The sequence below is a fragment of the Diadema antillarum genome, unplaced genomic scaffold (genome assembly GCF_040938485.1).
Source record: "Diadema antillarum isolate AM-2024a unplaced genomic scaffold, OU_Dant_1.0 seq00001469_RagTag, whole genome shotgun sequence".
Lineage (NCBI taxonomy): Eukaryota > Metazoa > Echinodermata > Echinoidea > Diadematoida > Diadematidae > Diadema > Diadema antillarum.
Window position 1 is genome coordinate 152,092 of NW_027272208.1, and position 14,813 is coordinate 166,904.

Here is a 14,813-nt window from a genome sequence, read left to right on the forward strand (position 1 = left end):
TCTCGGGCCACCAAAAATTTGAAATTTAGGATTTTGGTGGCCCCATCGGGCCACCAAACAAAAAAGTTAGTGTCGAGCCATGATATAGGGTATAATTTCAGAAATGTAATAGATTCATTTTTGTGATACTGACAAGCATGCATTGATTATCACTAAGAGAAGGGAGAAATAAGCAATCGAACTCAGATTTCCCAACTTGTTTGTGAGAATTGCAGATAGATACAGTGTGTATGTCCCATGTCCCATCCCTTTCGTTTAAATTATTTATTTTACGTATAATTCAACCAGGAGGTTTTATTTCATCGTGTAATTTGAATGGGTCATTGTTGCGCGAGCACTCGGCAACACTGCGAACTTGCTGTTCAACAATCGGTATCCGTATCATGTTTGATACTTCCCACTTTCATCTTACAAATTTCTGTGTTGACTTCACAGCTGAACATTGGAGCAAAAGATATCAACCTTCAAAAGTGCTGGCTGGTTACTCAATAATTCTGGCACGTGCTGTTATGTCTGGGTAAGAATCCCATGATAGATTATTTATCTCGCTATCATACACTTTCTCTCACTGCAAGTGTGACGATGAGCTACAGTATGTTGCCTATGTTTGATGAACAATGAAACATATAATATGTAATATACCTCTCAAGTTGTATAATAGCTTTGAAACAATCATAGAAACAAAACACAAGAGTCTGTTTCATTACGTCTCCCCTTGTCCTGTGTGTTATGACAACAGTAATAGTGGATCAGGAGTAATTCTTGAACTACAATTTCAGTATTGAGAGAAGATTAACGTATCCGCCCAGTTTAAAATTGTCTTTATGACGTAAGGAAACGTAGCATGATGTATCAACTTACATTTCTCACCCTGAGCTTTACAATACACTCTATCTTTCATGGCGCTTTGTTTTATCACATGTATTAGGATGTTGCATATCACGTCTGTAGCTTAAACTAAATTCAGACATACTCGTTCAATCCATTTTCTTTATGATGACGCGTTTTAATACAAGGTAGAAATGATATGAGGAATTTATGATGATTATATACGTTTGTTCTTGGTCAAGGATTTTGTTGATAAGTGATGAGATGAGATAATGAATACCGCTTGTTGGATTTATGTCTCTTCACAGACTAACTCAAGATACAGATGATTATTCTCAGGTAAGATGTGCCGCAGACCTCCTATCTACACCTGATTTGGATCTACTGAAATATGTTTGAACGCGCAGACTATACAGTGTGCTCTTTATGCATGTCTAACATAATCATGATGAACATGACCAGCTGCAACTCGTTTGGAAGCCCCAAGTTCTTGAAGGAAAGAAATGTTTAATCTCGGCAGTTGAGAAGGAGAATGTTCTGAGAATAAAACTGTTCCTCAAAATATTGTGTTTAAGAACAATTAACAAAGCAAAATCTTAACGCGTCTTTAGATTTAGTTTCCTTCAGGTTTCTGCTTCTTTATCATACTCAGTCATAGCTTAAATTCTGAAATTTGACATCGGACTTTAATGGATAATGGGAGCTTTACAAGGCGATGTCTGTTTTCAGCAACCTGTGTTTTTTTTTTACTCATTTTTTTCTTTTTAACGAGAAGAGTCACATATGGATTGTAATCAATAACTTCGTGTTTTGTTTTGTTTCAGTGTTATGTGATTAGCCGTTGATTATGGCTTTGACAACAATCGTTCAGGTTGATCGTATGTTTGTGATATCCTTCCCATAAAAAAAACAACAACAATGGTACTTTGTCCACTGAAACTCACGAGTGACAGAGTCATTCAAATCGAACTAACAATTCATTCACTTATTATAACGCTCTTATAATGATTGAGGTCTGATGGAAATATTGAAGCAAAATTATTACTCCATTTTACAGGATGACGATACATCCAGCTATAATATGCAGATGAATGTCCAACCTTTCTACACTCATACCGACCACGCTGACCTCACGCTTGCAAAACGCAGTCCAAACGTCGAAGTCCTGGTGGATGCCGTGAACGAGCTAGGCAAAGAGATTGCGATCGCGAAACCAATAAGGGGCGATATGAACTGTCTCCATGACAGACGATGTCCAGAAGACTCGAGATTTGATATCGCAGACAAATTTGTATCCACTCCCGTTTGCAATGTGACAACTTCCACTAAGAGAAACCACGCAGCAGTGCCGACTTCATTCCAGTACCCGAATGCTAACATTCCAGCTGGTCCAAAGGAGTACATTACACCGCCCAGTGGCATTGCCTGTGCATTTTTTCACACCAATTCGGCAATGTCTCCGCCACGTGCTTTCACATTGAAAGAACTGAAGAGCATCGAGAGCCTTGCTAGAGAGTTGTTGGCGGCTGGGAAACCAATCCCGTTTCCGCCACCAGTTCCACCACACCTGCTCTTCGCCAGGACACCGAATGGAAGGATTCAGCCGTCGCCTCTACCAGCGCAATCACCACTTCCCAGGACGCCTATGAGCGTTTCACAGGCTAGTCCTCTAATCAACTCCTCGACATCGATATCGGGATGCGCCCATGCTGTCACGTCGCAAACCACTCCTGAGTTGGCCCCGAACAACCACGACGAGATGTCAAAGCAGCTGGAGCCATCCAGGAATGAAGTCCGGTCGGCAGGTGATGTCCGTACCGACGAGTCCTCAGATCATCAACATCAACAGAATAATCAGGTTTGTGCTATTCTCTTAATGATCTCTTCAGACGCAGAACGGCTTACACGTCACTGAAGACGAACAGGAATTAACGTCTCTCTGACAATCACCAGCCCACAATCGATAGAGCTAATGACAGAGGAATGTAAGGTTTCTTCCTCAAAGTGTTTTACAATTTTCTGCAATGCAGGGGAATAGTGCAAAGAGCTTTCATGCGTTTCCGTTCCTCTAAAGTGAAAATATGGGAAGTTAGAATCATAAATCACTTATAAGGAACGAGACAATCATCGAGTTGCTACGTATATTGTTTTATTGGTGATAAACGTGAAACACACGTAAAGATAATAATAATTAAAAAAAAAAAAACCCGATGGCAACGTCACCACCAGATATGGTTTTCTACAGTTGCACTAAGGGCAGGTTTGATCCATTTGCAATTAAAACAGGTCGAGCAGTGTCCTAACCGGTCCTTCTGCGACAACGCTGGGAACAAACTTTCCATCGAGAGCCATGACGAGAGCGAGACAAACCTACAGACATCCGCCACGTCACACCAGCTTCCCACAGCGCAAAGTTCCTCATCCCCTATCGGTCCATGAGACTGTCGAGCATGCATCTGCTTTGTTTACAGTTGCTCCGTTGGATTATGAAGTTCTTTTTTAATCTTTAGATTTTAATTTCTTCATGAGAATGTTGATCTTGTTTTTATCATATCCGAGAGAAGTTCCCTTTACGTGGACTTACAAACTTCCGAGTCTTTTTTTTTTAATGTGCTTTATATATTTGCCCTTTGTAAATTGCTGACATTATGCAATTTTGCCTTTATGCTTTGATCTTTACGTCATTACCATAGAATGCTTATTTCTTGTGCTGCATAGACTTTTCGATTCCATGTTTAGTATTTACATGTATTTTGGTATGTTCGGGTAGTCACTATACTCTACTGTTTAGGAGGGTTGAGGAAGCTCTGTTTATGTTATGTATTTTGTAATTTCTAAGATTTCTCATCTATTCATGTTGGCTTTTTGCCACGAGCAGTTTCACACATTGGTTTCCAATTTTTAGGAACTGAGAGAATCTTAACAAATAAACAAAATCATTCAAGTTCATAAGCATTCTGTCTGAGGCATCATAATTATAATGATTGTAATCATCTCAGAACTCACTGTATTTATGCATGAGTACATATGTGTGTATCTGTATATCTATGCATCCATGTAAATATACACACACACACACACACACACATATATATATATATATATATATACATGTATATACATGTAGTGCGAGAGATAGTTCCCTGGGTCCCAAACGTGCGCGGTGCCTCATTGTTGCTTGCATATATAAAGTCTAATTTCTTTCAGTATATATATACATGTATATATATATATATATACACATACATATATACATATATATATATATATATATATTTATATACACATACATATATACATACATATATATATATATATATTTATATACACATACATATATACATACATATATATATATATATATATAAAATATGGGAAACGTGTTACGGTAAAGACCTAAAAACCCGGAATATATAGCAATTATTCATATACATTGTACATGTACACACACAAGTGTAACAATACATAGTTCTACTCAAATAAATTAGTCATACAATAGGCTCATCCATTGTTTCATACATCATAATTTATTACTAAAGTTTGAATTATCAAAAACTGAAATGTGGAGCATGACTTAACACTGGAACATTATCCATGCCCTTTTCAGAACACAACACGGAAAGGATGGCAGCTACTGCTGATGGTCTGTCATGGAATTTTTGATAATGGAATTGTGATTTATCACTCTGAGACAAATAGTCCAGAGCACACAATTTCTCATTGTACCACTGTGTAAAGAGAAAGGCAACTACATGAGGCTTGTCCAATATCCCATGCACCGTCTCTCAATTGATTACACCACCCATGGCAGACTCCACAGTTGTCAAGGTGACAGGACATTCTGACGAGGCTGGAGACCACACCCTGTTCTGATAACAGGGTCTATCTATGCATCTATGCATCATCGATACAGTCCTGTTAGCTTTTCACTCGTCTCCCAGAGTTTGCGAGCAATCCCATCATCCCTTGCCCTAGCAGAGGGCACGACGGCTCGACAGTTGTCAAAGTAACAGCCAGAGAGGTCTTTAACATCATCCGAGACGGCAAGGTAGAGAGATGTCTGAGCTCCAACCTCCGGATCCTGCAAGGAGAAGGAATGACAGACATCACTCTTTACATCCCGTAGCATTTTTGTTGCAACATACTTAGCTATGTATTACCAAAAGGTATGTTGACATTTAGTGAATTCCTCCCTTACCTTGGCCCTAATGAAAATTAGGGCCAAGGCACAAACATTGTCATACATTAAATCATACAGTGACGGTGAGGAGCCTTATCTCATCTCTACGCCTAATTGTTAGGGTCAGAAACACTGCTGAGTGACAAACAGAGCACAGTTATCAATAAGATATGGTTGGGAGTAGTAGTTCTCACACACAAAATTCCCTACTATGAAGCCTGCTATCGAGGAAGGTCCTGTTTTATCTTCTTACATTGTTAGAGAGTACCATCAACAACCTGATACGTACATTAGGGGTATGTGCTCTCATTTTAACATTTTCAAAAATTTAAAGATATTGGATCAACTTGAATGCAGGACGTTTGGTAGACCAGCAGATAGTGGTATACAGCTTCAGTATCTGTAGACAAACTATATCTTTGCGCAGCAATACAAAGTAGTATCTGTAATCACTCCCTTACTTTGCTGGCATGATGCCAAATGAAAGATGCCAGAGACATTCTGGTGTCCACAATTAGTCTATGAATAAAATGCTATGCCACAATGAGATAATTATGTGGGAAGTCCCTTCAACTTGTAATTAACACATTTCAATTTAATTCACACTGTCATCTTTTGGGCAGAGACACATAACTGAAAGCCATCGACTCCATGACTGTAGTTTTGAGCACAAATAAATTGAACTGATCATGCCACCAAACTTGCTTTTTATCTGTCGAGTTTGTAAGAAATTAGACGAGATGTAACAACTCCGTAAAATGCCTCATTATATCCAGCTTCCTCTTACCTTCCAGAAGAGAGAGCCAAAGATGAAAGATATAAGCTTGAGTTCTGGCCTGTAGTTTAGCAATGAAGTCCTCACAGTACCAGGGTGAAGGCAGTTTGCAGTTACTCCTGAAAGGAATGTGTACAGTTAGCCTATATATAAGCTTTTATACACAGAGCACTCTTCTTACTTTCTGCTGTACAGCTATTGCCTTGAACATCAAACTTCTCTTCAATTGTCTTCCTTCTCAAATGATAAAGTTCACTATTGTTTGAAATATCTGAGCATGTGGTTCCATTTCAGATCAGGTATAAATATCTATGAAAGAATGAGACACTAAATTCATAAAATCCTCAACTATGGTATGAATTGCACAATGATGTATGGCTTAGCATGGCACATAAATTACCATATGATGACGCTGCATTAATTCTCGCAAACCTTAACAGATTTATCATTCTACCACAACAATCCTCATCATAGGGAATGCACATTTGCAATGTCATCCACACCACATTTCTGAAGAAGCATACATAGTAGGTGAAACTGTCAGGTATGCTAAAATGCTTGCTCTGTTTTAAATTTAGCTTTGTTGATTCGCTTCGGATTAATTATTCAGTCCATGATCAAGTACCATAAAGTCAACCTTACATCCATTCAGCACACCTCCCCCCCCCCCCCCCCCAAGGGAAAAAAGAAAATCATGACAACAGCTCTGTAGGCATAACCTTCGTCACTGGGGGGAACCTACACCACACCGTGTTCAGAACATCAGAGTAGAGCTTGCAATCTGGGAAAGGCATTTTGACGATGGAACAATGAAACAGAGAAAGTTACCTGTGCCCTCAAGACGCTTGCTGAGCTCTCTGGTAAACAGGATGTTGGCTAGCTTTGTGTGGCCATAAAGCGAGTAGCTGCTATAGCTCCTCTCGGCACACAGATTATCAAACTCGATGCGTCCCATGGCATATACTACAGAGCTGACATTGATGATGCGACTTGGAGCAGACTTCTGTAAGAGTTCTAAAGGCAGGAAAGGCAATCATTAAGTGATGCAACATCCCTTGGAGTATTTTCAAAAGAATAAAATCTGAAACTTTGAATTACATTTTAAAAAATCAATCTGGAGAATCATTCACACTTCATCATCCAGCTAAAAGTATACAGTATAAGAATCTTGCCAAGTGCTGAAATGATATACATGTATTTCAAACAAATACATACACTTATAACTACCTGTGGTACATAAATTAATTACATTCCTTCCCTACTAATCCCCACCCCCCCCCCCTCTTGAAATAAGTTGTATTGATCAAAAGAGCTGAAATTGAAGTTCAAATCACATATTCACAAACAAACTTCCACATTGCATGACACAAAATGTGAGCCTTGTTGAATTAAGAATGTCCAAAGATTAACAAGAAAGAACTGGATGTTTCTGTATCCATCAATGACATTGATAAACTGCACATGGTATGATTTAATCACAACATTGTCCATTCCTATTACTGCAAGGGAATCCTCTTCTTCTAGGAGCCACATTATAAATATGCTAAATATTTACCTAGGAGGAGATTGGTCAGCAAAAATGGGCCAAAGTGATTTGTTGCATAGGTCATCTCTAAATGATCTTCTGTGATGGTCTTCTTGGCTGGTGCTAGAAGAAGAACATTGAGAAAAATGTTGAACAAAAGCCATTTATCTCAACCAGACCAAGCATACATATTACTGTATGAGGAGTGGGAATCGTTTGTAAGTACAGTGTACTTATGTGTGTACAATACCAGAGTTGCACCTGATATGAACTTACAACACACTGAGAATCACAAACACTGACAGCGTGGCCTAAATTCTGTCATATACACAAGTAACTATGCCCTGATTGTTTCACATAAGATCTTCTTGGATTACTGATAACTAGGTGGGTTTTTTTTGGGGTATTAACTTTTCAATTACACAGATATTGCCTGCAAGTTCGTGTCAATGATTCTCACTGTACTCATTTACTTACGGTAACATAGAAGTAGTAGTATTGCGTAGTTTCTGTTAGACAAGAGACAGGCTTGTGAATCTTGGTTACCTTTTGCTTGATTTTGAACACGTGATAAAAAAACAAAAACTTTATATTGCTCGGCGTCACACTATTTGTAACCCAATACGAGTTTGATGCAATCTATTCCTGGCATGCACAATACAACACTCCTGTCTTGCTCTCAGGGATATTATTTTAGAACATGCATGGGACAAAGCATCTCCTACCCAGAATGCCTGCATTGTTGATTAAGACATGCAATGCCGATTCTTCCTCTTTCAGCTCCTTTGCAAAGGAGCGCACTGATGCGAGGGATGACAGGTCAAGCTTCTTCACACGGACGTCCTTGTTCCCTGTAGCAGCGATAATCTTGTCCACGGCAGCACGACCCTTTTCCACATTACGGCAGGCGATGATGACTCTGGCCTTCTTCCGTGAAAGAAGTTTGGCGGTGGCTTTGCCAATACCTGTTGAGATAAAAAAAGGATGAGTTTTGAGGACCATATCTTCTTCCAAGCATGATTTAGCACATGGTCTGATTAACACACACTGTGAATAATCGTCGATTCAGAACATCCTACACACATCAAAGTGCACCAAAAAGGTGGCAGCTATTTATTATGTGGGGGATGGGGGGTCCCACAACTGTTCTCCAACTACAATATGATTATAAAGTTGAAGGAAAAGTTTGGACATACTTACTCCCCTCATACATCTTCAATCCAAAGATATTCCAGGCCAGGCCTGGGAATTCTTTCTCTTCAATTTTGATGTTTTTGGTAAATGCAAGCCACATGACAAAGAGGCCAAGTCTGCCAAACCAACAGGATGTCTTCTCCAATACTAACTGCGACTGTGCGAAGCGAACACAGTAAAAACTGTGTTACGGAGCACCCCGGGGTTACTCCAATACTATAGTACCTCATATTCTACCTGCGACCAGCCCGAACGAAAACCGTATGAAGGAGCGCCCCAGGGTTACTCGTATTCAAGCCCCTTCCTTACAATACATTCTGATTTGTACATCATACTTTACAGAATCTAACATGGTGTTGCAATAATTCACTTTCGTCTTGAATTAATGGTATTTTAATGTGCAGACAGCACAGTCGCTATCGGCTTCCTGTAAGTGTAACCTCTGTGTCATACGCAATCGGGTACGAGAGAGCCGGAGTAGATCACTGTGCACGCCGCCGGGTTGATTGAGCTATACTAATACCCGTAATAGCCAGGCTCCCCCCTCCCCCCCCCCCCAAAAAAAAAACAACAACAACAACAACAACACACAAACAAACAAACAACAACAACAACAACAACAACCAACAACAACAACAACTTTCTAACATTCCCGCCATATATTATGAGTAAACTGCGTGGTTTATGACAACACTGCATCTACTACACTGTCATAACACAACGCAGTTCAGTGTTGTGTCTTGTGATTTTAGGAGGTAGGAGGGCTTGCTCCTTCGCCAGGACGTGGACCCTCGGCCTCGCCCTCGGCCCTCTCACAGGCAGCAGCTGAGCGGGCAGTATCGGCGGGGCAAACGGACAACTCACCGTTGCTTCCTCCAGTGATTAGCACTGTCTTTCCTTCCATGCTGTACCTCTCCACATCTGCAAATCTTTGCGTTACCCTGATGAAAAGTCTGACTGCCGAAACGATAATCGCTGAGATGACGAATAAAAGGAGTAAAAGCTCCAGGACAGTCATTTTAACAGGCGGGTTGTTAGGTTTTGTACAGTGTACCAAGCACATGCAGTAAATACTCGGAGATCGTACGATCCCTTCATCAATGCACAGAATTTTGCTTCAATGTCGTGTCATCCTATACTATAATACTCGAAGTTGTTGTTGTTGTCGCGGCCTTATGTATTTCCTGTTTTATTTCGGCGTTGCTGGTTTCTCTATCTCCTCCCGAGCCGTCGGCTCCGGGCAGTTGCGACCGGTGCCGTCGGCCGCAGGAGAGTATCCTACATCGAATGGCGTGGGTTTCGTCCCCTCTCCGCCTCCGTGTCGACGTCGAGGACGAAAAAGAAAAATTAATTAGCTACATGCATAATGCATTTTTGTGCGTGACGAAAGAGCCGAGCGTTTCAATATTCACGGAACCTGCGCTGGCCTCCTGCTTTCTCGATCTTCCATCTTTTAGCTTGCAGAGACACTGGGGGATACTAAAGATGATGGTGCAGCGAAATCTCTGACATCTTCCGGCGGACGCGCACGCACACACACAATGTACCTCGCAGAACTCTATACACACTCTACACTGTGTGTATATAGTTCTGTGATGTACCTTTGCCTCCGCCTGTTACGTGTACTGAATGTATTGACGATGGTTTCACGAATCTGTGTGTGCGTGACATGGACTACAAGGGCATTTACGTACAGTTCGCCATTATTGGCGTCCCCAAATGAAAACAACGAACGTTGGTTATGTAATTGTATTTTGCACAACTGCAGAATACTATATGCAGCTCAGGTACGTCATTTAGTTTGCTCGCCGTTTGCTCTCAAGTCCGATGTCATTGTACGCAGACTGTTTAGGACGCGGCTAAATATATTTGCCGATCGTACCCTTACATATCAGATTACACGCGCAGCTGTGTCCATTCGTTTACTGCAGAGCTGCTGTAATCATACATATTCATAAGATGAGCGGACGTAGAGGAAAACCTCGCTTTGCCGACCGCCTATTTTTAAAATTGCAAGTGGAAATAGAATGTGTGGTTCTATGGTCTATCAAACCAAGTTTTGGTGACAAAAAAAGAGGGAGCAAATGAAGACGAATGCAGTGATGTATATATATTCTTCTTTCTTCCATAACATGGGAAAAATATTAAAGAAAAAAATACGAGGTCGTGAGAACCTACTCCCACGGGTGCCTATTAAACCTGATGACTATGATCTCCCCCTCCCCAAATAATAACAATGATGATAATAATAATAATAATAATAATAATAATAATAATAATAATGATAAGGATAATGATAATAATGATATAATAATAACAATAATAGGAGCAATAATTGTAGGCCTAATATTAATTATGATAATGTACAATCTGAAGCAGATGTAGTTCTATATTGATATGATATATCAAGCCAAGTTTTGGTGATTAAAAACAACAAGGAGGGAGCAAAATTATGAAGACGAAAATATCTTATTTTTCTCTCATAACGTGGGGAAAAGAAACATGAAAAAAAAAACACACAAAACAAACCGAGGCCTTGAGACCAGCCGTGGATTCCCGCGGGTGCCCGCGTGGATGCAAGAGCAGGGGGTAATCGAAGTCATAGTGTTACAACTCTTCCCGTTTCAACGGGAACAACCTGTGGGCAGAACTTTCGGGGAATCTCATTTGCGTTTTTGGTAATTTTTCCCTGAATGTTTTTGCCCTGCGGAGGTGGAACTGTGTGTGTGCGTGAGGGGGGGGGGAGGGGTGAGGGGCAACAAGACAACTGTTGGACTTCAACGGGTGCAAATAACCCCTCGAAACTCAAGTTCTATAATAAAAGCAAGTAGTGGCGGGAATGATCCCTACCAATGGACCGGATCGCCTGGCATATACTACAAAATGTATTATAAAATTTCTGGGAAGGGTGGTCATTTAGAAGACAGCACAATTAACGAAAGAATGAGAAGACTTTTCTTTTTATTTCTTCAATAAAAATGTGCAAAATCGTATTATGAGAAAAAAAAAATAAAACCCCTCAGACCCGTGGATTTCCACGGGTGCTGCTAGTCTACTACTATAATACTCGAAGTTGTTGTTGTTGTTGTCGCGGCCTTATGTATTTCCTGTTTTATTTCGGCGTTGCTGGTTTCTCTATCTCCTCCCGAGCCGTCGGCTCCGGGCAGCTGCGACCGGTGCCGTCGGCCGCAGGAGAGTATCCTACATCGAATGGCGTGGGTTTCGTCCCCTCTCCGCCTCCGTGTCGACGTCGAGGACGAAAAAGAAAAATTAATTAGCTACATGCATAATGCATTTTTGTGCGTGACGAAAGAGCCGAGCGTTTCAATATTCACGGAACCTGCGCTGGCCTCCTGCTTTCTCGATCTTCCATCTTTTAGCTTGCAGAGACACTGGGGGGGATACTAAAGATGATGGTGCAGCGAAATCTCTGACATCTTCCGGCGGACGCGCACGCACACACACAATGTACCTCGCAGAACTCTATACACACTCTACACTGTGTGTATAGTTCTGTGATGTACCTTTGCCTCCGCCTGTTACGTGTACTGAATGTATTGACGATGGTTACACGAATCTGTGTGTGCGTGATATGGACTACAAGGGCATTTACGTACAGTTCGCCATTATTGGCGTCCCCAAATGAAAACAACGAACGTTGTTATGTAATTGTATTTTGCACAACTGTAGAATACTATATGCAGCTCAGGTACGTCATTTAGTTTGCTCGCCGTTTGCTCTCAAGTCCGATGTCATTGTACGCAGACTGTTTAGGACGCGGCTAAATATATTTGCCGATCGTACCCTTCCATATCAGATTACACGCGCAGCTGTGTCCATTCGTTTACTGCAGAGCTGCTGTAATCATACATATTCATAAGATGAGCGGACGTAGAGGAAAACCTCGCTTTGCCGACCGCCTATTTTTAAAATTGCAAGTGGAAATAGAATGTGTGGTTCTATGGTCTATCAAACCAAGTTTTGGTGACAAAAAAAAAGAGGGAGCAAATGAAGACGAATGCAGTGATGTATATATTCTTCTTTCTTCCATAACATGGGAAAAATATTAAAGAAAAAAAAATACGAGGTCGTGAGACCCTACTCCCACGGGTGCCTATTAAACCTGATGACTATGATCTCCCCCTCCCCAAATAATAACAATGATAATAATAATAATGATAATAATAATAATAATAATAATAATAATAATAAGGATAATGATAATAATAATATAATAATAACTATAATAGGAGCAATAATTGTAGGCCTAATATTGATTATGATAATGTACAGTCTGAAGCAGATGTAGTTCAAGCCAAGTTTTGGTGATCAAAAACAAAAAGGAGGGAGCAAAATTATGAAGACGAAAATATCTTATTTTTCTCTCATAACGTGGGGAAAAGAAACATGAAAAAAAAAAAACACAAAACAAACCGAGGCCTTGAGACCAGCCGTGGATTCCCGCGGGTGCCCGCGTGGATGCAAGAGCAGGGGGTAATCAAAGTCATTGTGTTAATATCTTCCCGTTTCGACGGGAACAACCTGTGGGCAGAACTTTCGGGGAATCTCATTTGCGTTTTTGGTAATTTTTCCCTGAATGTTTTTGTTTTTTGCCCTGCGGAGGTGTAAATGTGTGTGTGCGTGAGGGGGGGGAGGGGTGAGGGGCAACAAGACAACTGTTGGACTTCAACGGGTGCAAATAACCCCTCGAAACTCAAGTTCTATAATAAAAGCAAGTAGTGGCGGGAATGATCCCTACCAATGGACCGGATCGCCGGGCATATACTACAAAAATGTATTATAGAATTTCTGGGAAGGGTGGTCATTTAGAAGACAGCACAATTAGCGAAAGAATGAGAAGACTTTTCTTTTTATTTCTTCAATAAAAATGTGCAAAATCGTATTATGAGAAAAAAAAAAATAAAACCCCTCAGACCCGTGGATTTCCACGGGTGCTGCTAGTCTACTACTATAATAGTGGAAGTTGTTGTTGTTGTCGCGGCCTTATGTATTTCCTGTTTTATTCCGGCGTTGCTGGTTTCTCTATCTCCTCCCGAGCCGTCGGCTCCAGGCAGCTGCAACCGGTGCCGTCGGCCGCAGGGGAGTATCCTGCATCGAATGGCGCGGGTTCCGTCCCCGCTCCGCCTCCGTGTCGACGTCGAGGACGAAAAAGAAAAATTAATTAGATAGATGAATAATGCATTTTTGTGCGTGACGAAAGAGCCGAGCGTTTTAATATTCATCGAACCTGCGCTGGACTCCATCTTTCTCGACCGTTCATCTATTAGCTTGCAGAGACAGTGGGGATACTAAAGATGATGGATGCAGCGAAATCTCTGACATCTTCCGGCGGACGCGCACGCACACACACAATGTACCTCACAGAAATCTACACACTCTACACAGTGTGTATTAGTTCTGTGATGTACAATGTAAATGGATGTACCTTTGCCTCCGCCTGTTGTACGTGTATGTAATGTATTGACGATGGTTACACGAAGCACTATATCTGCGTGCGCGTGATATGGACTACACGTACAAGGGCATTTACGTACAGTTCGCCATTGGCGTCCCCAAATGAAAACAACGAACGTTGTTATTTAATTGTATTTTGCACAACTGCAGAATACTATGCAGCTCAGGTACGTCATTTAGTTTGCTCGCCGTTTGCTCTCAAGTCCTATGTCATTGTAGTAAATGTACGCAGACTGTTTAGGACGGCTAAATATATTTGCCGATCGTACCCTTCCATATCAGATTACACGCGCAGCTGCATGTGTCCATTCGTTTACTGCAAAGCTGCTGTAATCATACATATTCATAAGATGAGCGGACGTAGAGGAAAACCTCGCTTTGCCGACCGCCTATTTTTAAAATTACAAGTGGAAATAGAAAGTGTAGTTCTATGGTCTATAAAACCAAGTTTTGGTGACAAAAAAAAAAGAGGGAGCAAATGAAGACGAATATATATTCTTCTTTCTTCCATAACATGGGAAAAAATATTAAAGAAAAAAATACGAGGTCGTGAGACCCTACTCCCACGGGTGCCTATTAAACCTGATGACTATGATCTCCCCCTCCCCAAATAACAACAATGATGATAATAATAATAATAATAATAATAATAATGATAATAATAATAATGATAATAACAATAATAGGAGCAATAATTGTAGGCCTAATATTAATTATGATAATGTATACAGTCTGAAGCAGATGATGGTTCTATGAGTTTTGGTGATTAAAAACAAAAAGGAGGGAGCAAATGAAGACGAAAATATTTTATTTTTCTCTCATAACGTGGGGAAAAG

The 14,813-nt window shown here is 40.7% G+C and overlaps 1 protein-coding gene across 1 annotated transcript; it reads right to left on the reverse strand.

Moving 5' to 3' along the window:
• Nucleotides 1-4,729: 4,729 nt before the first annotated feature.
• LOC139709782 (retinol dehydrogenase 11-like) lies at nt 4,730-9,545 on the reverse strand. The gene is made up of 6 exons (XM_071621744.1): nt 9,367-9,545; nt 8,034-8,273; nt 7,339-7,431; nt 6,612-6,797; nt 5,796-5,902; nt 4,730-4,909 (listed from the first exon to the last, which is right to left on the reverse strand). The coding sequence occupies exons 1-6, from the start codon at nt 9,518-9,520 to the stop codon at nt 4,730-4,732; spliced, it is 960 nt and encodes a 319-aa protein (XP_071477845.1). The 5' UTR covers nt 9,521-9,545.
• Nucleotides 9,546-14,813: the final 5,268 nt, after the last annotated feature.

Bases quoted from the DNA above. Each gene is read 5' to 3' on its own strand.
- LOC139709782 (XM_071621744.1), bottom strand. From the start codon at position 9,520: ATGACTGTCCTGGAGCTTTTACTCCTTTTATTCGTCATCTCAGCGATT. The intron at 6,798-7,338 runs GTAAATATTTAG...TCCTGCCTTTAG, and splicing joins GCTGACCAATCTCCTCCTAG to AACTCTTACAGAAGTCTGCT. The intron at 4,910-5,795 runs GTAAGAGGAAGC...TTCTCCTTGCAG, and splicing joins TTGGCTCTCTCTTCTGGAAG to GATCCGGAGGTTGGAGCTCA.